Source organism: Phyllobates terribilis, unplaced genomic scaffold (assembly GCF_046119375.1).
Source record: "Phyllobates terribilis strain yellow unplaced genomic scaffold, ASM4611937v1 Scaffold_2__4_contigs__length_985480577, whole genome shotgun sequence".
NCBI classification, from domain to species: domain Eukaryota; kingdom Metazoa; phylum Chordata; class Amphibia; order Anura; family Dendrobatidae; genus Phyllobates; species Phyllobates terribilis.
The window spans coordinates 126,600,312-126,627,614 of record NW_027362762.1 but is presented as its reverse complement, the minus strand read 5'-3'; the positions used below and the strand labels follow the sequence as shown (position 1 = coordinate 126,627,614).

The 27,303-nt window shown below is 43.2% G+C and overlaps 1 protein-coding gene across 1 annotated transcript in view; it reads right to left on the bottom strand.

The window, feature by feature from the left end:
• FREM2 (FRAS1 related extracellular matrix 2) overlaps positions 1 to 27,303 on the bottom strand; it is a 316,569-nt gene that overhangs the window by 18,332 nt on the left and 270,934 nt on the right. The window contains exons 15-17 of the mRNA XM_073662574.1: positions 26,452 to 26,583; positions 24,949 to 25,280; positions 2,744 to 2,936 (exon numbers count right to left, since the gene is read on the bottom strand). Of these exons, the coding sequence (XP_073518675.1) occupies positions 2,744 to 2,936; positions 24,949 to 25,280; positions 26,452 to 26,583 (657 nt within the window). The remainder of the gene's footprint in view (positions 1 to 2,743; positions 2,937 to 24,948; positions 25,281 to 26,451; positions 26,584 to 27,303) is intronic.

Here is a 27,303-nt window from a genome sequence, read left to right as displayed (position 1 = left end):
AGTATCCACCAACTCCTGGACAGTCTGTGGTGCAACATGACGTTGGTGGATGGAGCGAGACATGATGTCCCAGATGTGCTCAATCGGATTCAGGTCTGGGGAACGGGCGGGCCAGTCCATAGCTTCAATGCCTTCATCTTGCAGGAACTGCTGACACACTCCAGCCACATGAGGTCTGGCATTGTCCTGCATTAGGAGGAACCCAGGGCCAACCGCACCAGCATATGGTCTCACAAGGGGTCTGAGGATCTCACCTCGGTACCTAATGGCAGTTAGGCTACCTCTGGCGAGCACATGGAGGGCTGTGCGGCCCTCCAAAGAAATGGCACCCCACACCATTACTGACCCACTGCCAAACCGGTCATGCTGAAGGATGTTGCAGGCTGCAGATCGCTCTCCACGGCGTCTCCAGACTCTGTCACATCTGTCACATGTGCTCAGTGTGAACCTGCTTTCATCTGTGAAGAGCACAGGGCGCCAGTGGTGACTTTGCCAATCCTGGTATTCTGTGGTAAATGCCAAGTGTCCTGCGCGGTGTTGGGCTGTGAGCACAACCCCCATCTGTGGACGTCGTTGTCAATCAGTGTTGCTTCCTAAGTGGACAGTTTGATTTCACAGAAGTTTGATTTACTTGGAGTTATATTCTGTTGTTTAAGTGTTCCCTTTATTTTTTTGAGCAGTGTAGTTAGGTATCATTGATAGGACACGGTTTTCTAGCACATACACTACTGTTCAAAAGTTTGGGGTCACCCAGACAATTTTGTGTTTTCCATGAAAACTCATACTTTTATTTATCAAATGAGTTGCGAAATGATTAGAAAATATAGTCCAGACATTGACAAGGTTAGAAATAATGATTTTTATTAGAAAGAATAATTTTCTCCTTCTAACTTTGCTTTCGTCACAGAATGCTCCCTTTGCAGCAATTCCAGCATTGCAGACCTTTGGCTTCTAGCTGTTAATTTGCTGAGGTAATCTTGAGAAATTTCCCCCCATGCTTCCTGAAGCCCCTCCCACAAGTTGGATTGGCTTGATGGGCACTTTTTGTGCACCATACGGTAAAGCTGCTCCCACAACAGCTCAATGGCGTTGAGATCTGGTGACTGCACTGGCCACTCCATTACAGATAGAATACCAGCTGCCTGCTTCTTCCCTAAATACTTCATGCATAATTTGGAGGTGTGCTTTGGATCATTGTCCTGTTGTAGGATGAAATTGGCTCCAATCAAGCGCTGTCCACAGGGTATGGCATGGCATTGCAAAATGGAGTGATAGCCTTCCTTATTCAAAATCCCATTTACCTTGTACAAATCTCCCACTTTACCAGCACCAAAGCAACCCCAGACCATCACATTACCTCCACCATGCTTGACAGATGGCGTCAGGCACTCTTCTAGCATCTTTTCAGTTGTTCTGCGTCTCACAAATGTTCTTCTGTGTGATCCAAACACCTCAAACTTTGATTCGTCTGTCCATAAAACTTTTTTCCAATATTCCTCTGTCCAATGTCTGTGCTCTTTTGCCCATATTAATCTTTTCCTTTTATTAGCCAGTCTCAGATATGGCTTTTTCTTTGCCACTTTGCCCTGAAGGCCAGCATCCCGGAGTCGCCTCTTCACTGTAGACGTTGACACTGGTGTTTTGCGTGTACTATTTAATGAAGCTGCCAGTTGAGGAGCTGTGAGGCGTCGATTTCTCAAACTAGAGACTCTAATGTACTTGTCTTGTTGCTCAGTTGTGCAGCGGGGCCTCCCACTTCTCTTTCTACTCTGGTTAGAGCCTGTTTGTGCTCTCCTCTGAAGGGAGTAGTACACACCGTTGTAGGAAATCTTCAGTTTCTTGGCAATTTCTCGCATGGAATAGCCTTCATTTCTAAGAACAAGAATAGACTGTTGAGTTTCGCATGAAAGTTCTCTTTTTCTGGCCATTTTGAGAGTTTCATAGAACAAACAAATGTAATGCTCCAGATTCTCAACTAGCTCAAAGGAAGGTCAATTTTATAGCTTCTCAAATCAGCCAAACCGTTTTCAGCTGGGCCAACATACTTGTGCAAGGGTTTTTGGGGTTTTCTAAACATCCATTAGCCTTCTTACACAGTTAGCAAACACAATGCACCATTAAAACACTGGAGTGGTGGTTGTTGGAAATGGGCCTCTATACACCTATGTAGATATTGCAATAAAAATAAGACGTTTGCAGCTAGAATAGTCATTTACCACATTAACAATGTACAGATTGTATTTCTGATTCATTTCATGTTAGCTTCATTGAAAAAAAATGTGCTTTTCTTTAAAAAATAATGAAATTTCTAAATGACCCCAAACTTTTGAACGGTAGTGTACATTGTTGTTGTGTTTATTGTGCAGAGTAATTCCTCACTTTTATCACATTTCGAAAACTTGCAAAACATTTGTTCAGTCGTACTTCAGTACCAAAATGGAGAACAAAATTAAACTTTTTTGGAGCAGTTGAATAGCAACGTGTCGCATTTTAAAAGTTACTGAGAGAATTGTGCAACCTTCTACTCTAAAAAAGGAGCAAAAAAAAGCAAAAGCGAAGAAAAAAAAAGGATCTTTGATTTTGTGCTGTCGTCCAACATTTTGTCTCAAAATTCATCAATCGAAAAAGAGACACAAGACAAAAAAAAAGATGTAAATGATGAATACTTTGTGAAGATTCCAAGCCAGGAGAAACAGAAAGGGATAAAACCTGTGGAAAATACATTAAAGACTGATATTGTTACCTTGTAATTCAGCCTCTGGAGGGCTGCCAATCCCATCCTTCCACAAGATGGCAGTATCGTACACAAAGGTCAACCGAAGCTCGGACTGTAGATCAAAGTGCTGCCACCCGCCAACTCCCACCGGAGAGTGAAAGACATAGGACACATACAGCGGCACCCGCAGCGTTACATAGGACTGCACAAGATTCAAGACCTGTACCGAGAATCAAAAAAACCCCAAACTTTAGAAACAGTGCGTTATTATTACTCATTAGATAAAAAATACGCTACAAGTTAAATCTGGATATTTACATAATCGTTTATCAGTGTATAAATGTTTGCGTATCTGAATCGCGCTTCATATGGGAACTAGTGTATAAATATATAAACTATAGCAGCCTCCAAACAAGAAAGAAAAAATTCAGGAAAACTGTCTGACAATTGATTATATTGGCCATCACAGCGTTAACAAGGGTTGTCACCCAACTCCACAAGGTTAGGAATATGACAGCCCCCTGTACGGGCTTAAAGTGCAACCACATTTTGAACATATTCTTTCAAATTTTGCAGGCACTTTAACTGAGCGCTGATCGGTGGGGGACTTGGCCCTGAGACCCGTATACTTTCTATTGAATCCATACCCTGCAATGGTTGCACGCTCCTGTCTGCTGAGGAGTGCATTGTTCGGGGGGTTTATTGAGCGATTAGCGGTGGGCTCAGAACCCGAACCACCACCAATCAGCAGGCAATTAAAGGACCCGCCAAAGTTGAGAAAATATGTTCAAAGATTAGTTACGCTTCAAAATATTAGCCACAATAGATGACAAACAGCTTCACAAAAGAGAATAACTTATTTACTGTAAAACTATTAGGCTGCGTTCACACGATGCGTTTTTCATGCGTTTTTGCAGTTGCGTAAACGCCGCGGAAACGCATGAAAAACGCATGGTAGAAGGGCAGCAATGTTCCCCAATGGAAATCCGCATGTGCTGTGCCCATGATGCGGATTTTTCCGCAGCGTAAACGCTGCGGTCAAAAATCCGCAGCATGTCAATTAATTTTGCGGAAACGCTGCTCTTTTGCCGCCATTGACTTGCATTAGACCGCATGGAATCCGCATCACTGTATATGTTGATGCGCTTTTCATGCGGTCTAATGTGCGGATGGTACCCGGGTGTGGATGAGAGGACTCTCATCCAGACCCAGGTACCATTAAAAAAAAAAGAATAAAATAAAAAATATATATATATTCTCACCTTCTGACAGCCCGCGCTGCGTCCTGCCGGCTTCCCGCGCACTTCGCGGTTGAATGAAGGACCTTCGCTGACGTCAGAGTCATGTGACGGGTCACGTGACGCTGACGTCGGAAGGTCCTACAGTCTTCACTGCCGGCAGCCGGGACCGATGAAGCAGGACACCGGGGGCCATCAGATGGTAACGTATAGATTTATTTTTTATTTTTTGACATCACACACTATATAAATCCATGCCGGTTGCATGGATTTATATAGTGTGAAGTTGACAAGCACTTTCCAAGTGATGCTAATCGCTTGGGAAGCGCTTGTCAACCCGCATGCGGAAATGAAAGTGAAGACCGCTTCATTTCCGCATGTCCCTGGCAGGAAACCGCATGTACAATCCGCATGTACAATCCGCATGCGTTTTTTCCTGCCAGAGAGATGCAGAAACGCTCAGGAAAAAATCCTGAGCATTTCTGCATCGTGTGCACATACCCTTACGCCTCCAGTATCTATAAATAAAAGGACAATCATCATTTTCAGATCTAATATCAGGGTCTTGCACTGCGCTTTCTCCATACACCAGTATGACACTGCTGCTCCAAGTTCTCGTGGTTTAGTGTCGGCTAATGGCTGCTTACGGGGACATTAGTGGTGCAGACTATGTGGAGACTCAGTCACTCAGCTTGGCATTACTGCTGATCAGGCCTGGTTTCTGCTGGCTTACTATGAGCTGGGTGAACCTAGGGGCAGTCGCTGGGGCAATGGAGCATTTGTACATCAGTCTAACACCTTGTAAAACCTATTTATCAAGTGCCAGCTTTGGTGACCTTTAGGCAAAAACAGCTGTTCAAATGATCCATACATTACATACATTTTTAACAGTACCCCTTTAAATTACTCAATGTTAACATCTACCAAATATATATTTTTTTATCTAAATAGGTTCAACATTTTGACATAACTATTTTTACAGTGGTTGATATATATATTTTTTTTTCCTGATTTAAATCTCCAAATTCTCTGTATGGACATAGGCTGAAAAGTTAAAGGGTGACTGTACTTTCAAGTAACTTTTCAGAATTAGTTGTCCTAATTCATGAGGAATAACATTATTTCTGGTCCTTATAAGTCTTGTATCCTGCATTTTTACAAGTTTTCCCCTTCGCAGGCTCTATCTCAAAATTTGCAATTGACTCTAAGCTGGTGGGACGATGTCACGTCAGGTGTGGGGAAGACTTAGTGCAACACAGAGATAAAAGGGAAAGGGAGCCCAGACACTAGGGAAAGGGGGGAAGTGGATACCTCCTAGTCTGGTCTAGCGTCACAATGTCTCAACTATTGTCCCTATATTGCCTCCTCAGCAATCGCCGCACGCGTGCCTCGCCCTACTCTCCCTGGCGTACGGCTACAGCTAAGGATGGAAGGAGATGAGCACTAGTCAACCTCCACTAAACTCTATAGACAACAAGGGTGGACAAAATAGGGGAAATGGCTTAGCTTTAGATGAACTCCAAATAAGCACACGCCCTCAAGCTCCAGAGAGGACGAAGTACTGCTCCTGCTAAGCTTCACAAGTAGAAATGGATATAGCCGGCGACTCCCTCTCAGACACACCAGGTATATATACACCCATGCCAGAGAGCTAATTAGCAAGAGAGAGGTAGCCGCTCGGTCCTAAAGACTGCCTCTTATCTAAGAAACTGTCTGCAATGCCAAACGAAGAGATCTCCTGTAACCCACTGCAGGGCGACTGTATGTCACCTCTGGCACACCCGTGACAGACGAGGCTAGATGCTATGATGTCTCCCAAATACAGGACATAGCCGACAAGAGAGGGACTCATTATTACATAATTAATACGGCTGACAAAAGACAAATGTCTATCAAGTTGAACCGAGAGATGGGAACAGACAAGGGGAGAGGGCACATGTACAACCACAATTGTCAATCCACTAGACCATAGATTCAAAAAGAAGCATAACCATTTACCATATGTTATGTTCTTCTAAAAAAGCACCCAAGCTTGTTTTGAAACCATCGACAGTTCCCGCTGTGACAAGCTTTTGAGGTAGGCTATTCCATAGATTAATAGATCTTATGGCAAAGAATCCTTGCTTTATCTGGACATAGAATGGATTGAAGGCAGCCCTTAATGCGCATCTGTCAGCAGGATTGTGCTCAGTAACTACATACACTGTCAAGTGGGCAACATTACACTGTTTAAAATGATACCTTGGTTGATAAAATCCGTCCTGTGGTCTTTGTGTAATCTTTACTTTCAGTTTGGAGATAATGATATGCTCGTGCTCTGGGACGGCCTGTGGGGGGCGCTCTATCTGGTGCTCTGCTTACATATTCAATTGTATGCTCTTATGATAGCTCACTGTACCTTCACTGACTTGCCTCCTATTTTACCTAGCCCCGCACTACTAAATGCATTATGTAAAATAGGAGGCAGGTCAGTGAACTGAAAGTAAAGATTACACAAGAACCACAGGACAGATTTCATCAACCAAGTTATTGTTTTAAACAGTGTAATGTCACCCACCTGACAGTGTATGTAGTTTACTGAGCATAATCCTGCTGACAGGTGCGCTTTAAATAATATCTATCCCTCACAACTCACTCAGACCATACACTTAACTGGTTGACTGGTTGTTACAGTGTCAGCATTACTCTTCAAATACACAAAAGAGGCTGATGGACAGGTCAGGTCACAGGCTCCTCCACCAGCAGCCATTGTATGGACAGAAGTTCTGGTCAGTGTGTGAGAAAACCTGCGCAAACAAGGGAAAGTAGGCGACCTCTAACTGAGAACCCATCAGTGAGCTTGATCTGGCATCTAACAGGAAAGTTTGTAAGTCTTTTTATTTGTCTTTTTCTCAGCTCCTTTCAGCTGATTTATGGCTACAGATGACAAAGTAGAATGTGCAGTGAAACAAAGAGCCTGTAGAAGTAAATTGGTGCAAAATTTGTGATGACAACCAATTGCAAAACTAAACTAAATGTATGCATTTAAAGAGTAACCATCATTTTAATTTTTATTTCATAAATCAATAGTAAAGATGAAAATAAACAACTTTGTGATATATCTTATCAGAGAAATCTGCTGCTTTCTCCACCAGAACTGATCATTCAGTCACAAAACTCTCAATTCGCAGCTATAATCTGTATTCAGTGAAGACAGATTGTTACATTACTGAGATAGGAGATGGCAGCTGGTGCTGATGAGATTCTATGTGGAAGGGGGAGAGGAGCTGGAGGCAGAGCTCCTCCCTCCTACTCTCCCTCTCCTCTACACAGAACCTTATCAGCACCAGCTGCCATCTCCTATGTCAGTAATGTAACAATCTGTCTTCACTGAATACAGATTTTATCAGTGATTTGAGAATTTTGAAAGTGAATGATCAGTTCTGGTGGAGAAAGAAGTAGATTTCTCTGATATGATATACTACAAAGTTGATTATTTTCATGTTTTCTACTAATTTTTGAAATAAAAATTAAACCGACAGTTACTCTTAAAGCGCACCTGTCAGCAGGATTGTGCTTAGTAAACCACATACACTGGCAGGTGGGCGACATTACACTGAGTAAAATGATACCTTTGTTGATGAAATCCATGCTGTGGTTCTTTTATAATCTTTATTTTCATTTCTGACATAATGAGACACTCGTGCTTGGGGGCGGCCTTTGGGGAGGGGCTTTAGCTTGTGCTCTGCTTATGTATTCCTATCTCTGGCCTCTGACAGGTCACTGTGCTTTCAGTAACCTGCCTACTATTTTAAATACTGCCTGTGTAATTTGTGAGCCACACATGAAATTTAAATGCACCAAAATGGCCCTCGCATGCACAGTAGCATCTCTCAGTTGCCGAGAGAGGCCACTGCGCATGCGCGGGCGCTATTTTGCTGGAGGAAAAATAATTTGCCTGCAGCAATATGGCGCTGTGTGCAGCGCATGCGCAGTAGCATATCTCGGCAACCAGAGATGGAGCATTACTACAAGATGGGGACCAGATTAGGGCACTACTACAAGTTGGGGACCAGGATTACTGCATTACTACAAGTTGGGGACCAGGATCGGGACATTACTACAATATGGGAACCTGGATGGGGACATTACTACAAGAAGGGGACAAGGTGGGGTGTTGCTACAGGATGGGGACCAGGATGGGGCATTACTACAAGATGGGGACCAGGATGGGGCACATTACTACAAGATGGGGACCAGGATGGGGCACATTACTACAAGATGGGGAACAGGATGGGGCACAGTACTACAAGATGTTTGCCACAATTACGAGGGTCAGTCAATAAGTAATGCCTCCTATTTTTTTTCTCCTTAAATAAGGTAGTTATGTTAAATATTCGAATTTGGCACAATTCCTCAAACCTTCTTCTCCAATCCACAGCAATTGCAACTTCCTGCACCAACAGGTGGCTGGACTGTATCCGTTTGCAAAATGGCTGACACCGATGTTCGTATTAGACAACGTTCTGTGATTGAATTCTTGCATGCAGAAGGTGAAACGCCCATTCGAATTCATGAGAGACTGAAATATGTGTAGGGTGATGCAACAGTGGATGTCAGTACTGTTAGACGATGGGTTCGTCGCTGTAACACAGCTGAAGGGCCATCACCGTTGGCTGACAAAATGCGGAGTGGCAGGCCAGTAACCGCAGTGACTCCAAGCAACATTCAGCGAGTCGATGACATCATTCGTGGTGACCGCCAGGTGACTGCAGGTGAATTGTGTGGCATTATCTGCTTCAGTAAAGGCAATGTGATGAAAATGATTGGACAACTGGGATACAGAAAAGTTTGTGCACGGTGGGTCCCAAGAATGCTTTTTACCATGCTGGAATACATGCCCTTGTTAAACGGTGGACCAAGACTGTGGAAATGGATGGAGATTATATTGAAAAGTGACAAATTAATCGTTAATGTTGTGGTTTTCAATCTATGTAATTGCATTTGAATTTCTTGCCAATTAAAAGGAGAAAAAAAATAGGAGGCATTACTTATTGACTGACCCTCGTACTATCTGGTGCACATTGCAAGACAATATTAATGAAGGCAAGGCTGTGGAGTTGGTAAGCCAAACCTCTGACTCTGACACCTGAATTTCCCTGACTTCTGACTCGGACTCCCAACTCTGACTTTAACTCCACAACTCTGACCACAGCCCTGCCTCACTACTGAGCGTGTACATAAAGTGCAGCATAGATTCATCTCAACTAAAAGCAGAGATCCTTAGATCAGGAACAGAACAGACATTTATAGGACATAACTTTCCCAAATTCTTATGAAAACATACTCCGACTCCACAGCCCTGACTGAAGGTGGCCAACTGGGGGGAAACAAAATTGTAAAAAAGTAAAAAAACAATTCAAAATAAAGCATGAAAAAATATTTTGAAACTAAAAATGCTATACTATATATGAATTAAAGTAAACCAAAAACGTGCACGTTTATTATCGCCACTTCCATAACGACACAAGCTATAAAACTGGACCATAACCAATATGATGGATGCCATTTAAAAAAATAAAATAAACACAGCAAAAAAGTTCAAAAAAATTATCAAAAGTTGTATAGAAATAGGAATGGTATCACTAAAAACGTCACTTTGTCCTGCAAAGAATGTGGTCCCTCAAATTCAAATTTTTTGTATGTGCGGCCCATGTACCCAGACGAGTTTGAGACCCCTGGTCTCTGGTGACAATAAGCAATCACTGTTACATGCTGTCAGTAGCACATTTTTGTTTTTTACTAATACTCTGTGTATTATTAGCAGTGTGGGTAATCCTTGAATAGTAGCATTTGGCAGCAGGCAGGACATCCATAGACATCTGCACTTTGGTCGCAGCCTTCACATAATACTTGTGTAAAGTAAACCTCAGGATATAAATCTGAGTCCGGAAATAGTATAGTGTTCTTATGTTATCATCAGAAAGGTGAGTAAATAGCCCAGATCTGTGCACACTGAGCCATTCACTGCACATTTAACACCTATAACAGGTCTAACCAGCCGGAAGATTTCTCCTGGAGACGCAGGGGGATAAAGTGCGGCACAGATGTCTCCTCTATGGAGCCTGAACAGCGGGGCCGATGTCACGTACTTTACTTTTCCCTCTATTTTTAGTAGCAGAAAACTTGTTTTGTATTGAATCGAGCAACAAATGGGTTACCAGTGCCTCCTTCTACCTATGAGCAAATTTATTAGAGAGGAACTGGATTCTCCTCGAATTTTACAAAAAAATAATTTTATCCAGAATACAGAGTTTTTGCAACTTGCTTTGCACGAATTCAGCAAAACAGCAGCCACCGTCTTGCTGAAACGAACAAGCTCAAAAAATATATAATATTATAATATATTCACTACCTCCACTGACTCCAGTCCGTGGTGTGATGGAAAAATGCTAATGTGAGCAGCCGTGTACTTTTCTTCTATTTGTAAGCATTCAGCTTTTTGGCAGACAATTAAAACGGCCTTAAAAACCTCACTCCAAGAACGTGGCCTTAAAGGGGTTCTATTATTAAGAAACAACATGACCTATTAGGGCATATTGAAATCATAAAAGGGCTCCTCCAACTCCACTCATTACCTGATTTTAAAGGAATGCCAATAGGTAAATGTTTATTAGTCGGTGGTCATTTCATAGTCCATTTACACGGGCAGACACGTTTCTCCTATTGAAATGAACATTGCATCTTTATGGGAAAGTCAGTAGTCAGTTTTGGACTGAAAGGTAAATACTATTTAAACATTACCTTTAACCTTTGATCTGGAAAGCAGCTGTCAGGCCCCGTCACACTAAGCGATGCAGCAGCGATCCCGACAACGATACGACCTGTCAGGGATCGTTGCTGCGTCGCTATGTGGTCGCTGGTGAGCTGTCAAACAGGCAGGCTCACCAGCGATCAGGGGAGCAGCGACATCGTGGAAAGAATCGTTCCACGATGTCCTGCTCCCGGTTACCAGCCTGCTGAAGCAGGAGCAGGCTCCTAACCATGATAAACATCGGGTTACTAAGTGCGCGTGTGCCCCTAGTAACCCGATGTTTACCATGGATACCACTCTGCTATGGTGCGCGGGAGGTTACCGTTCACCTTAGCAGAGCCGTATCCATGATAAACATCGGGTTACTAGGGGCACACGCGCACTTAGTAACCCGATGTTTATCATGGATACGACTCTGCTACCATGAGCGGTAACCTCCCGTGCACCGTAGCAGAGTGGTATCCATGGTAAACAGCGGGTTACTAAGTGCGCGCGTGCCCCTAGTAACCCGATGTTTACCATGGATACCAGCCTGAACGCTGCTCCCGCTGGTCACACACAGCGATGTGTGCTGGCCAGCGGGAGGCCAACGACCAAAAAATGGTCCAGGACACTTTGCAGCGATCAGCGACCTCACAGCAGGGGCCTGATCGCTGCAAAGTGTCACACATAGCGACATCGCTGGTGAGGCCGCTGTTGCGTCACCAAAACATTGACACAGCAGCGATCTCGCTAGCAATATCGCTATGTGAGACGGGGCCTTAACCCTAAAGGGTCATTCTTAAACTTTTAATTGCATGTAAGTGACACGAAGATTTTGGGAACAGATTTCTATCAAAATCCAACATTTGCAAAAAAAAAATATCTTTTGTTAGTTGGCATCTTGGAGTCAATGGAAATGGCAATAAATGGCTGACTGGGTAGCAGGGTGGCTCAGTGGTTAGCACTGTTGCTTTGCAGCATTGGGGTCTTGGGTTCAAATCCCACCAAGGACAACATCTGCAAGGAGTTTGTAGGTTCTCCCCATGTTTGCATGGATTTCTTCCACTTTTTTTCCACACTCCAAAGACATACTGATAGAAAATTTGGATTATGAGCCATAATGGGGACAGAAATAATAATGTCTGTAATGCGCTGTGGAAAATGACGGTGCTAAATAAGAGAGTAAAATAAATAAATAGACAGCAGATATGCTCAGTATTGCTTCTTTCATCCGAGACTATGATAATGTCTATGGCCACAGTACTGCTCATGGATATAATTGTAGAACGCACATTTATGGCTGTGCCACACGGCAAGGTAGGAACAGTCCAAAGTGGACAATCCTTTTAAGTTAATGCCTTTTTTCAACCAAACATAAAGCTGGACAGGTAATATCAGTGACCCATGAAATGTATTATTTTGAACCATGGGCACAATGAAGTGACCCCGTAGTGTGCCCGGCAGTGTGAACTGAACTCGGTGACCTTAGAGTAGCACTTTTCACATCAGTCCCGCATTGTTTCTTTCACCATATGTCTTGACTATGGTTCATTAGTTGAAAACAATAAGCAATGTATTATAGCGGGTGACACTAATTCTGATAAAGTGGACTTCCACGCTTGAAATGATACATACACATGAAATTTAAAACTAAAATCCAGATATACATACAGCTATTTCGGTTCACTAATAGGTTCAGGTCTAATTGGTTTAGTGAGTCCGGCATTGAGCAGGAGGTAGGACACGATGACTCTGGGGGTCCCTTCCAACTCTTGTTGCAAATTGCAAATTATAATTTGCAATTGGTAAGAAAAATGTTCTAGAGTCCAAGATCATTCTGACAGTACTAGGATCTGTGATCATAGAATCCTAGAATGGTAGAGTTGGAGGGGACCTCCAGGGTTATTGTGTCCAACCTCCTGCTCAATGCAGGATTCAATAAACCATGTCAGACAGATGTCTGTCCAACTTCTGTTTGAAGACTTCCATTGAAGGAGAACTCACCACCTCTCCTGGCAGCCTGTTCCACTCATTGATCACCCTCACTGTCAAAAAGTTTTTTCTAATATCTAATCTGTGTCTCCTCCCATTCAGTTTCATCCCATTGCTTCTCGTGTTTCCATGTGCAAATGAGAATAAAGTTGATCCTTCTACAGTGTGACAGCACTTCAGATATTTGTAGATCACTATTAAACAGGATCTACTGGAAATTGGTCAGTCCAGCATCCTATATACATATCCGTCATTGCTGCTGCTAAACAAAAGATATTGATAGTCATGACCATCTATTAATTATAATATCTAGTTTTTTTAAGGCAGACCCCACATCTCATCGGCTGGATGGTGCCATAATCTGCCTGCGATGATACTGTCTGATGTGTCCATAACAATCCTTGCTGACCGCCTGCTCATCCATGAGCCAGAAGAATTCCTCTAAGGTAAGCAAAACCCTAGACACCAATAGATTTTAGATTAAGCTCATCAGAAATTGGCGATTAATCAGGCACAGAGATCTTATCAGTTTATTTGCATATAAGAAAAATATGGATTTCCCGGGAAACATTTGTCAGATTGCAGATATTAAGCCATCATTTGATTCAACTTTCTGTTCCGAATGCCTATAAAGATTTAGGAGGGTTGATCTTAATGACAGATGACCTTTGACTAATTTAATCTGAAGACCCTAATACATACTGAACATAATATGCAAAAAATAAAATAAATACTTATACTCACCTCACCGCTCACCTTTCTGGCCCCTCTGCTCCTCACCGTCACCTGTTCGGTCCTCACTGCATCTTCATATCGCCGCGGTCTGATGAGGCCCGAGAGGGTCCTGAGCAAGCGCAAGTCAAAGGTCATGGTGTCATAACCCGGGTCTGCTCAAACCTGGAATCGCTGGCTCAGCGTAAGAGGCCAAAGGGAGTTAAACACGAGTGGTGGTGATCTGAAGATGAGACGAGGACCAGATGGGTGATGATGAGGAGTGGAGGGGCTGTAGAGGTGAGTGGTGAGGTGAATATATGGATTTTTATTTTACATTTTGATGGCCTTTTACGGTTCAGAAAAATTATACACTGCTCAAAAAAATAAAGGGAACACTTAAACAACAGAATATAACTCCAAGTAAATCAAACTTGTGTGAAATCAAACTGTCCACTTAGGAAGCAACACTGATTGACAATCAATTTCACATGCTGTTGTGCAGATGGAATAGACAATAGATGGAAATTATTGGCAATTATCAAAACACGCTCAATAAAGGAGTGGTTCTGCAGGTGGGGACCACAGACCACACCTCAGTACAGATGCTTTCTGGCTGATGTTTTGGTCACTTTTGAATGTTGGTTGTGCTTTCACACTCGTGGTAGCATGAGATGGACTCTACAACCCACAGAAGTTGCTAAGGTAGTGCAGCTCATCCAGGATGGCACATTAATGCGAGCTATGGCAAGAAGGTTTGCTGTGTCTGTCAGTGTAGTGTCCAGAGGCTGGAGGCGCTACCAGAAGACAGGCCAGTACACCAGGAGACGTGGAGGGGTCTGTAGGAGGGCAACAACCCAGCAGCAGGAGGAACAGGAGAAGCACTGCCAGAGCCCTGCAAAATGACCTCCAGCAGGCCACAAATGTGCATGTGTCTGCCCAAACGGTTAGAAACCGACTCCATGAGGGTGGTATGAGGGTCCGACGTCCACAGATGGGGGTTGTGATCACAGCCCAACACCGTGCAGGACGCTTGGCATTTGCCACAGAACACCAGGATAGGCAAAGTTGCCACTGGCACCCTGTGCTCTTCACTGCTGACTGCCATTAGGTACCGAGGTGAGATCCTCAGACCCCTTGTGAGACCATATGCTGGTGCGGTTGGCCCTGGGTTCCTCCTAATGCAGGACAATGCCAGACCTCATGTGGCTGGAGTGTGTCAGCAGTTCCTGCAAGATGAAGGCATTGAAGCTATGGACTGGCCCGCCCGTTCCCCAGACCTGAATCCTATTGAGCACATCTGGGACATCATGTCTCGCTCCATCCACCAACGTCACGTTGCACCACAGACTGTGCAGGAGTTGGCGGATGCTTTAGTCCAGGTCTGGGAGGAGATCCCACAGGAGACTATCCGCAACCTCATCAGGAGCATGCCCAGGCATTGTAGGGAGGTCATACAGGCACATGGAGGCCACACACAATACTGAGCCTCATTTTGACTTGTTTTAAGGACATTACATCACAGTTGGATCAGCCTGTAGTGTGTTTTTCCACTTTAATTTTGGGGGTGACTCCAAATCCAGGCCTCCGTTGGTTAATAAATTTGATTTCCATTGATGATTTTTGTGTGATTTTGTTGTCAGCACATTCAACTTTGTACAGAACAAAGTATTCAATGAGAATATTTCATTCATTCAGATCTAGGATGTTTTATTTGAGCGTTCCCTTTATTTTTTTGAGCAGTGTAGAAACCATTTTGCTGAATCCTAGTTACAAAAAATCTGCATTCTGGAAAATGCGCATTTTTGTAAATTTCAAGTAGAATTCAATTGCACTCAAATTTAATCACTCATCTCTACCTTTAACTCTTACTGATGGCAGATGCAGAAGGATTGCTTATGTTTGATTTCAACAGTCCAACTTTTATTTCCAAGGGAGGAAAATCGATGCCAGCAGACACAGACAGAAGAGGCCCCTGTGCAAGAACAGTACATGGGCCCTTTGTAGTCCAATAGATCATCATAGTGCACAATTACACCTGCTTTGGAGGCGTTAGTGGCCCCCCTATCTCTTTGACCCCACGTGCGACTTGTAGCATTTCTATGTCAGTCCCGGTTAGCTCAGCCATCTTTTTAAAAAAGTGGGAGAAGCTTGTGCAGGAAGGGGCGTGAGCAAGCACACGTGAAAAACTCATCATAATTGTAGTAAATTACGTCAGGAATGTATGTTAGCACTAGGCTGGAGTAACATTTCTAGCGGAGGCACACGGCAGTTATAAGATGCACCTAATTCATGAAGAGGCACACACATCTTAATGTATATGGCTCTACTTACTCCAGAGCTTTCTTCATTAACACTTAAATGGAGAAGACACCATTGCATTTCCAATTTGCAGAAAAAAACTATTATTATTTCATGTCAGTAAGACTGTGCATGTAGGCCAACAATAATGTTTCGGACAATGGACCTTGTTCATGGCCTATGAAATGACATATGCCACCCTCTATTGGTATATTTCACTCTGTTGTACTGCCTTGTTGTTCTTTTGTTCCTTTTTCTTATACTTTCTGTTCCTTTTGCCCCACTTCCGGTCCCACTCCTACATTAGTTGACATCCTGTATTGCCACACCTCCGGAAGTGTTACTGCCCCACTTCAAGTACACACCACACGTTACCTGCTACATCTGGGGGATGCGTGTCATCATTCCCCTGCGACATGTCTCTTCCATCCAGTGCAGCGCATTTAAATGCCGCTTCACCAGCATCTTCGCCCACATGTTTCCAGCATGCACCTGTCTGTCCCTTCTGTTGGTATGTACCGGCGGCTAAACCTTATTTTACACTTTCGCTGTTATTCTCCTACTCCTGGATTATTTTATTATTTCTTTTTTTACATATGCCTCCTGTTCATTTACCTTTCATCTTTAATCCTTATACCTGTCTTTGGGATTTTCTCCTCTATATTTTGACTCATTACTTTGCACTTTATATGTAACTACCTAGGTGTGTCTGGTCTTTCATCTATCTATCTATCTATCTATCTATCTATCTATCTATCTATCTATCTATCCATATTTATACATGTATTTATAAATATATATACAGTGGGTTACGGAAAGTATTCAGACCCCCTTAAATTTTTCACTCTTTGTTTTATTGCAACCATTTGGTAAATTCAAAAAGTTCATTTTTTTCTCATTAAAGTATACTCTGCACCCCATCTTGACTGAAAAAAAAACAGAAATGTAGAAATTTTTGCAAATTTATTAAAAAAAGAAAAACTTGAAATATTACATGGTCATAAGTATTCAGACCCTTTGCTCAGACACTCATATTTAAGTCACATGCTGTCCATTTCCTTGTGATCCTCCTTGAGATGGTTTTACTCCTTCATTGGAGTCCAGTTGTGTTTAATTAAACTGATAGGACTTGATTTGGAAAGGCACACACCTGTCTATATAGGACCTCACAGCTCACAGTGCATGTCAGACCAAATGAGAATCATGAGCTCAAAGGAACTGCCCAAGGAGCTCAGAGACAGAATTGTGGCAAGGCACAGATCTGGCCAAGGTTACAAAACAATTTCTGCAGTACTCAAGGTTCCTAAGAGCACAGTAGCCTCCATAATCCTTAAATGGAAGAAGTTTGGGACCACCAGAAGTCTTCCTAGACCTGGCCATCCAGCCAAACTGAGCAATCATGGGAGAAGAGCCTTGGTGAGAGAGGTAAAGAGGAACCCCAAGATCACTGTGGCTGAGATCCAGAGATGCAGTAGGGAGATGGGAGTGTGCGACACTACCGACGGAAGCCCTACCCTGGGAGATGGGGACTCGGAGACGGGTCCTAAGTTGTTGATGGGGGGGTGCAGCCATGGCCCGGACCCGCTCCGTGCCCAGGGCCGTCACACTAAAACAAAAGAGATGGTACGGGCTTATCCGGGTTGAGTGGCTGATCTCGACTACGCCACCTGTGGCACCTGGTGAAGGCTACCAGCGCCGCTGCAGTCCGCTGAGGCATGGTGTTATGGCGGCTGTCGTTGTTACTACTGGACGACGGGGGTAGCAGTCCGGGAGGTCTGGTGCTGTGTAGTGCGGTGTAATGCAGAATAAAGAGTCCGGAGGCCATAGGGGTTAACTTCCAGGGTTTTTACTCACGTTGTAGAGTACAGCTGCAAGGCTTCTCCCTGCTCCTCGCGGAGTTCTGCGGTCACCAGAGACGGGGGGTGTCCGACAACCTCCGAGTAAGTCCAGTGTTCAATCAGGACCCCGCACTAGAGTGTTCCTAGGCTACAGACCGGGTTCTCTTTCCTGTCTGTGTGTGTGTAGATAGGCCGGGTCTCCCCCTGAACTCCTCTCAGAAAAAGGGTACGGGTGGCAACTCCACTCATTCCGATACCCGGTGGGATCCTCAGGGCCTACCGGGCTTTCCCGACCAGGACATGGAGTAGCAAGGTCGGGTGTCAGGGGCCGGTACCCCTCTTGCAGCCGGAATCCCTCTGAATATATCAGGTTGGCAAGGACAGGTGGCGTATACCGCTCCGTCAGCATCCTCCCTGGGATCCATTTGCTGTGGAGCTACACTCCTGAGCTCCGGGCCTTCTTGGTCATGATCCTTGACCGGGTTGAGACATTCATTATCTGCAACCTGCCCCTCGACCCAAGGCCAAGGTACGAGGGCTGTGGCTCCATCCGATGTAGGCCCACACAGGATACGCGTTCAGGATAGGAGGTCACAGTAAAACAGTCAAAGAACCATCATGGGTCAGACTGAAGGACAGCCGGACGGGCTGACGGACAGAAAGGACCGACAGTAAAAGAAAAGACCAAGAACCAAGATGGCTGTGTATTAAATATCAAATTTAAAGTGTCACTAAAATGTGAGTGCTCCACCCTCACCCACTAAATCGTTCCCCTATCTCTTCATTCCCCAGTCTCCCTGTAACCAGGAGGGCAGCACCTAATGCATTCTAGCCCCCTCTGGTGGGAGAAGTGTGGTGTTGGATGTGAAGGAAGGGTCCTGACCATCGCACTGTTCTTACCTCAGAGGAGGAACACTACACTCCATTAGAGAAGTGCAGCATCCCTGTGGCGGTCGAACCCTCAGGGGCGCCACAGGAGAAAGTTCCACAAAGTCAACTATCATTGCAGCCCTCCACCAGTCAGGCCTTTATGGCAGAGTGGCCCAACGGAAGCCTCTCCTCAGTGCAAGACATATGAAAGCCCGCATAGAGTTTGCTCAAAAACACATGAAGGACTCCCAGACTATGAGAAATAAGATTCTCTGGTCTGATGAGATGAAGATAGAACTTTTTGCTGATAATTCCAAGTGGTATGTGTGGAGAAAACCAGGCATCATCACCATCACCTTCCTAATACAATCCCAACAGTGAAACATGGTGGTGGAAGAATCATGTTATGGGGGTGTTTTCCAGCTGCAGGGACAGGGCGACTGGTTGCAATTGAAGGAAACATGAATGCGGCCAAGTACAGAGATATCCTGGATGAACACCTCTTCTAGAGTGCTCTGGACCTCAGACTTGGCCGAAGGTTCACTTTCCAACAAGACAATGACCCTAAGAACCCTGCTAAAATAACAAAGGAGTGGCTTCAGAACACCTCTGTGACCATTCTTGACTGGCCCAGCCAGAGCCTGACCTAAACCCAATTGAGCATCTCTGAAGAGACCTGAAAATGGCTGTTCACCAACGTTCACCATCCAACCTGACGGAAGTGGAGAGAATCTGCAAGGAAGAATGGCAGAGGATCCCCAAATCCAGGTATGAAAAACTTGTTGATCATTCCCAAGAAGACTCATGGCTGTACTAGCTCAAAAGGGTGCTTCTACTCAATACTGAGCTAAGGGTCTGAATACTTATGACCATGTGATATTTCAGTTTTTCTTTTTTAATAAATTTGCAAACATTTCTACATTTCTGTTGTTTTTCAGTCAAGATGGAGTGCAGAGTGTACTTTAATGAGAAAAAAATGAACTTTTTAGAATTTACCAAATGGCTGCAATGAAACAAAGAGTGAAAATTTTTAAGGGGTCTGAATACTTTCCGTATCCACTGTACAAATATATATGTATATATACATATAGATATATACATATATAGACAGATATACACTGTGTTTCAAATTATTATGCAAATAATATTTTCTCAGATTTTCCCAAATTACCTATATGAATTGCAGTCATTGTAATTTTCCAGTCAAATAACTATTAGAGTACAATTGAAAGGCTTTTGTACAAACTGCCTATGAAAACAGTATATTTTTAAAAAAATAAAAAACTCAAACTGCACTCAAAATGCATGTTCCAAATTATTATGCACAGCAGAGTTTTCAACCTTTTCATTTTAATAAAGAACAAAAAAATTGTCATTTTTGAAATTATAAGCATTAGCAGGTTATTACAAACTGAAATCAAACAGTTTTCAACTCAAAACTTTATTCTAGGTGATGTCACATTTGCACATAGGACCCCTTGATCGAAAGGAGCTTCTGAACTCTCTCGTCCATTGAATTTGTCAGGTTTTGGATGGTTTCTGCTTTAATTGTTTTGCATGAGGACAGAATACCCTCCCAGAGCTGTTGCTTAGATGTGAACTGCCTCCCGCCATCATAGACACTCCTTTTGATGATGCTCCAGAGGTTCTCAATGGGGTTGAGGTCAGGGGAGCATGGGTGCCACACCATAAGTTTGTCCCCTTTTATGCCCATAGCAGCCAGAGATGCAGATGTGTTATGTGCAGCATGAGACGGGGCATTATCATGCATGAAAATGATCTTGCTGCGGAATGCACGGTTCTTCTTCTTGAACCATGGAAGGAAGTGCTGTTTGAGAAACTCAACATACATTATGGAGTTCATCTTTACCCCTTCAGGGATGCTAAAAGGGCCGACAATCTCTCTCCCCATGATTCCAGTCCAAAACATTACTCCACCTCCTCCTTGTTAGCGCCATAGCCGTGTTTGCATGGGGTGTCCATCAACCAGCCATCCTCCACTCCATCCATCTGGACCATCGAGATCATTTCATGCATGATAATGCCCCGTCTCATGCTGCACATAACACATCTGCATCTCTGGCTGCTATGGGCATAAAAGGGGACAAACTTATGGTGTGGCACCCATGCTCCCCTGACCTCAACCCCATTGAGAACCTCTGGAGCATCATCAAAAGGAGTGTCTATGATGGCGGGAGGCAGTTCACATCTAAGCAACAGCTCTGGGAGGGTATTCTGTCCTCATGCAAAACAATTGAAGCAGAAACCATCCAAAACCTGACAAATTCAATGGACAAGAGAGTTCAGAAGCTCCTTTCGAACAAGGGGTCCTATGTGCAAATGTTACATCACCTAGAATAAAGTTTTGAGTTGAAAACTGTTTGATTTCAGTTTGTAATAACCTGCTAATGCTTATAATTTCAAAAATGACAATTTTTTTGTTCTTTATTAAAATGAAAAGGTTGAAAACTCTGCTGTGCATAATAATTTGGAACATGCATTTTGAGTGCAGTTTGAGTTTTTTATTTTTTTAAAAATATACTGTTATCATAGGCAGTTTGTACAAAAACCTTTCAATTGTACTCTAATAGTTATTTGACTGGAAAATTACAATGACTGCAATTCATATAGGTAATTTGGGAAAATCTGAGAAAATATTATTTGCATAATAATTTGGAACACAGTGTATACACATACATGTATTCTGCTCTTTATCGCAGTTAATTTTCTTAAGGCTGCTTTTGATGGTTCATGTCATGTGCCATTTTCAGTACATACTTGATCCATATTTATGTTTTGTTTCTAATTTGCGATTTAATTACATTTCATCTGGGCAATTTATTCTATTTTAATTTTATTTAATTATATTTCATCTAAGCAATTTGATTTATTTTATTCTTATTAAATTTATTTGTTCAATTATTCCTTGTTTATCCTGAACAATTAACATATCATTTCAAATACTTACAAATGCATTTATCTAATTTTTTTGAGGCTGTGAACAAGGTCTATTGATTGAAATGTTAATGTTGGCCTACATGCACAGACTTGCTGACTTGAAATAAAAATCATTTTTTTCTGAAAATTGGAAGTGCCATGGTATCTTCTCTATTTAAGGATCTACTCTACCATTGAGCACCTGTCTACATTTACTGTTGAGCGCCTACCATACTTACCTTGATTCCTTCTTTAACACTAGCATACATGCAGATTAGTCTGGTCCATGCAGGTAAGGCCACCGTCGCCATGACCAGTGAGCGGTGCTATCTAGGCTGGGTGCTGTAACAACATTTCTAATAACCTGGATCCTTAAAAAAGTATCTTCTAAGCCGAGAAAAGGGACTAAGGGGTAACGTCTCTCCTTGTGGAGAGTGACAAGCCAGGCCTGGCATGTCAGAGTGAGGAGACTTATAAGCCATGCATGCTCCTCTGGGAAATTATATATGCAAATTGCCTCTTCAGAGAGGAAGAGGACTTTAACCCTACTATCACCTATTGGAAGTAGCAATATTAAAAGTCAATCTCGACCTTTTAAACAGCCACATGACTTAGGATAAAAGCCAAAGCCGAATCTCAAGTAGTTAAAGGAAGTCCATCTGTGAACTGCAAATGCAATGAATAATTTCCTTTGGCTCAGTACAGTCTATATATACTGAATATCAAATATATCTTGTACACAGTCTTACCAGACTATAAAAAGTACTTTTTATAAGGTGCGAAGTGACATTTGGAAAAAGTCAACTGGTAGATCTAAATGTGACACAGAATTGGCACCCTCCCGAGAGTGGCTTCTACCTTTATATGGCCTTTACTTTAATGTATTTCTTCCAATCTGAGTTGTTCAGCTAAAGATACATGAAGACGGTCGTCTCTAGAAAGCATCAGGGAGTCTTTCATGTTTTACATGACTGAGAGACTAAAAGAGCAACTGCTCGCACACACAGGGCTTATAATAAAGATTAAAAAAAGATCTGCTAAATTCTACCACCATGCAGGCAGAGGATCTTTGCAAGTTTGATCAAACACTAATCTACAGTATGGGTTTTTTGCAACTTCGAAATCCAGACTGAAAGAAACAACAATGTTCATAAAGAAGGGCACAGTGCCAGCCACCTCTCTGCCACCGGCCAATATTTCTCTAGACCTGTCCAGTCCTGAAGAACTGTAATCCCAATATGTCATATTTTTAGGATTTCCTTAATATTGTGCAGCTAGATGATAATTGACCTGTAGAAGTAGCTGGTAGAGAAAAACTGCTCCAGACAACTCACATTTATCAGTAATTTCCTGTTATTTCAAGGAATGACATTTGGTTATATATGTCTAAATTAAGGTTTTTCAGCAAATGCTGGCAATTGATTCAGGACCATTCTTGAACTCATCACCAAATCTCCAATTATATCAAGTTACATTATTTAGGGACAATATTACCTTCTTGTTGTCCAAAGCAAATGTGGCGCCACTGAGGGTTCAGTCGCCACAGAGGTACTGCACCTCACCCAGAGGTGTGGCATCTCCTTCTCTCAGGTAAGGATGGAGTACTGCCCGGGACCCCACCACCTGCACTCAACACTACACTACTCCAGGCCGGCTGGAAGGTCATTATGCACTTCTTCTGCTGCCCCGTCCCTGGCTGGAGTGGGGGGAACCAAAAGTGAGGGGGAACCAGTAGTGGGTGTGGGTGGAGGAGGTAGAGCAGGGGAGCACTTGAATAGGAGGTATATATAAAGGGGAGCCATCTTAGAGTAGCAGGTCAGTCGTGGATTCAGTGAGAGAGAAGAGGAGAGGAGCAGAGTCTCTTCAGGAGCTCTGCTCCAGGGTGGGGCCTAGTAAGAGAGGCCCAAGAGAGAGAGGGGAGTCAGGGAGGAAGGCTCCAGGAACAGAAGGGATCCCAGGGGGTACGGTGAGTGCAGGACGGCACCTGTACGCCCGAATCTGCTAGGTGTCAGAAGGATCAGGCCGCAAGAAGGGAACCGGTCCCTGGACTAGCCGAGTTACTTCAAGTCTCGGCTGGAAAACTGGAGGCTTCTGCACTTTCAGGGTGCAGTCGCCACATTCACACCTAAGCCGCCGAAAAGGGCACCAAGTCAGGTCCGGGAACTTCAAGGCACCCGATTGGGACTTTGTGTGGCGAGGCGCAGGGCAGGAGGGAGAGACCCAGCGCGGGAAGTCGGCTAAGGAAGGAACATACATAAAGGGGGTCCCGTTAAGTGCTTCTGATATACTTGAATGGGTGCTGAACCCCTGCCTGGTAAACACAGTGCGACGTGGGAGATGGTCACCTGTACAGTGCCACCTGAAGAACCTAAAGAACTGTGAGTAAACTCGGATGACTGCACCCCACTGTTTCTGTCAGTTATTTCTACCACGCTGTCGCTCCTGCACTACAACGCTCAGTAACACCATCTGCACCTACACTGCCCTGAGGCTGTGCTCTGCCTGTGGAGAGCCGCACCAACCCAGCTGCCCTAACATCTGCCCCAGAGGTCTGCAGCAGCGCCAGTACCCATTACCGGGAACCACAGGTGGCGTTACGAGACAAAACTGTTATTCATCCCATCAAGTAACAAAACCCCTTTTTAAAGAGTGACCCCAGGGTACGGGCTCGGGAGCCGACTGCCGTGACATCTCACAGAAGGTAAAGGCCTGGGTATCGAGTCCCCCCCCCATATCCCCCTGGGCGAGTCACAAATAGAGAATTGGACTGCCCCATCAAATTTAGAAAATGGGAAGTGTGGGTAAATCTGCTAAAATGTTGCTTAATCTGCTCTCAAGGAAAGTCAGAGACAAGGTTCTCACGTCATGGTGGTGACATCTGTGTAGAAGATCTATATGGACCATGTCAATTAGAAGTCTAGAGCAATTAGATGATTGTATAACTAGAATGGTATATTCTGGTATGGCTTCTGAAATGACAATCATCCTGACACTCTACTGGCTTCCTATAAGTGCTCCTCGGCCCACTAAGTCTTCAGACTACCTCTGATGATTGTACATGGGATCCTCACATCATGTGTACTGGAAATAACATCTATCATCTATTCATGGTTTTATTTTTTAGACATTTGAAAATCATTAATGAATAGTGATGAGTGCAAGTGCTTGTTACTCAAGTTTGCCTAGGGTGCTCGGGTATTCATCAAGTATCGCAGGTGCTCAAGTGAGATGTTCACGAGTCCCCGTGGCCGCATGTTTCGCGGCTGTTTGACAGCCACAAAATATGCGGGTATTGCCTGACAAACTCGGGCAATCTCTGTATGTTTTGTGGCTGTCTAACAGAAGCAAAACATGCGGCCGCAGGGACTCGAACATGTCACTTGAGCACCCGCGATACTCTGTGCAAACCTGAGCACCCTCGGCAAACTCAAGTAACAAGCATTTGCGCTCATCACTATTAATGAATAATCGCATCACCATGGATCCTATGATCTGTTATATAAAATCAATACATAAGCAATGTGAATATTCTGGACAGAGAGTTGTGAAAGAATCTAGGAGTAAGCTTACCTGTCCATCTGTGCCAATGGTGCCCCCACATTCAGTAAGGAGCTCTGACATGTCATAATAGCTGGTGAAGTCCCACAAACAGGCCTCTAGGTTAAGATTTCTGTAGAAGCGCAAAGCATTAGACCCTCTGAGCTGTGGACTATATTGGTAAGGAGAGGTCTCCCCTATTACATTGGGATTCTTGGTGGCATCAGTCAAGAAGCCATAATGAGTCCTCACTTCATTGTAATCCAGCAGATTAGAACACTTATGGTTTCCAGCCCGTGTGCCATCAGGGCTAAGTGTAAGCTCGAAATTGGAAAGTTCCCGTGTCGATATCACTGGAAGCATGCCTGAAAATGAAAAATATGTTGAATATAAATGTCTTTATGGGTTTAACTAAATACAGAAAATAAGAAAGAAAATAGAAATAAAATAAATAGAATTACAAGGCCGTCCCCTCCATACATCTCCAGACTAATCTCCGGATACATTCCCACACATAACCTTTGGTCCTTACAAGATCTGCTTCACTCCTCACCCAACCGTCTCCAAGACATTTCCTGAGATTGTCTAGATCTCAGTTCACCAGCACTTCCAAATGTCTTCTACAATTGAAACCTTCAAATGCAACCTGAAAAATCATCTCTTCAGAAAAGCCTAAAGTCTGCAATAAAGCTGGATAAAGAATGTTAGTGAGCGTTTAAAACGCGTTGCTATATGGATTTTTCACATGAACCTTGGGTCTTAATGAATTTTTAATGATGAATTAATAAAGACCGATTTTATGGAGCTGGAATTACCTTCCTTTTTTCCTATAAAGTCTGCAATAACCCTACTGTCACCTCATTGCCACTGAGCTGCTGCAACCCCCCATCCTACTGTCTCGTTCCACGATACCCCATAGATTGTAAACCAGTAAGGGCGGGTCCCTCTCCTTTCCGTAACAGTCTGTCACTGTTAGTTTGCTCAATGAATTTTATATCTGTATTTTATATTTACAGAACCATGGAATCAATGGTGCTTTAAAATAAATAATAATAATATACATTTTAATACAAAAATATAAATTATATTATTCCAAATACATAGCGAAAAATTAATTGCCTATATGGGGGGCTATATATTTAAATAAGTGACAGCACTCATGTGCTCTTTAGAGAGGAAGAGAACAGGAAGGTCATTGTCATATGACACAAGAAGCCAAACAAGAAACTCCATTTGCAGACACGTGTTTTGTGGTGTTTACCCCTCATCAATGAAAAACATGAGCATTGGTTTGGTTGGGTGAGGAGCTTCTGATGGATCTAAGAGGTAAAGTTTCTCCTTGTGGACAGTATAAATGTGGACATAGGACACTAGGATCTTGATTTGTCCAGTTATGCATAAGATATCTACACCATTCAAAAATATTCACACATGAAAAACCACAAAAACCTTGCACCCCATGTGTGATCCCTAGACTAGTAGTGATAACCAGGCTTTGTCAATTGCCATAATGTATATGCTGTTCAGCTAACTTACCATCAATATGAGGCATAGTAATAGTCACTTTTATAAGGTTTGGATAGTCAGAATCATCAGATCCGGTATATCGCATTTTCGCAGAGAACGGCTCCGCTCCCACTACTCCTGGCACTCTGGGTTGGCAAAGACCTGCAATGAGAAATACACAAATATTCATTAATCCAAGAAAGTGTAATCCAAGAAAGTGTCAAGGTGGAAGACTGGAAAGTGGGTACCAAGTCAAGTGTCATATCTAGTGCTGAGATCTGAAGTAGGCACTACTGCTAGAATCAGGATAAATACAAAAAATTATTGTTTTTTTTCATAAGGAAAATCAGATTCCAATTGCAATTTTTCAAATGAGGATTGATAAAATTAAAGGCAGTCCTCACTTATTAATAATATACGAAGTTTTCTATACATGACCTCCTACTTGATGTAGTAACGAAAGGATGGGGCATAGTAATGTTTAAAGACTGAATACAAACAGGCATCCCGTTTGCTGGTTCATATCCGCTATCCTTTACAGAGAGGTAATACACTTGTTGATAGCTTTCTCCATTGATCTATGAATAGCTATGGAAAGAGCTGAGCAAGTAGTAAGTTCTCCCTTACTACTGTGCCCATCTGTGTTTTGATGGGACCTAGAGAACCTAAAGCTATTTCCCTTCAACGTTTTCATGCAAAAAAAGAAAACTTAATCTAATGTACCGTAATGACCTCCTCCATCCCTCCTAAGCTTAACTTGTCTAAAGTTGGCCATACACATTCCGTGAACCTTGACGTAACGGGACGACTTTGGCTGACAATGTAATGTGTATGAGTATGTCGCAGTGCCAACGTACCCACTGTATTAAAGGAAAAATAAGC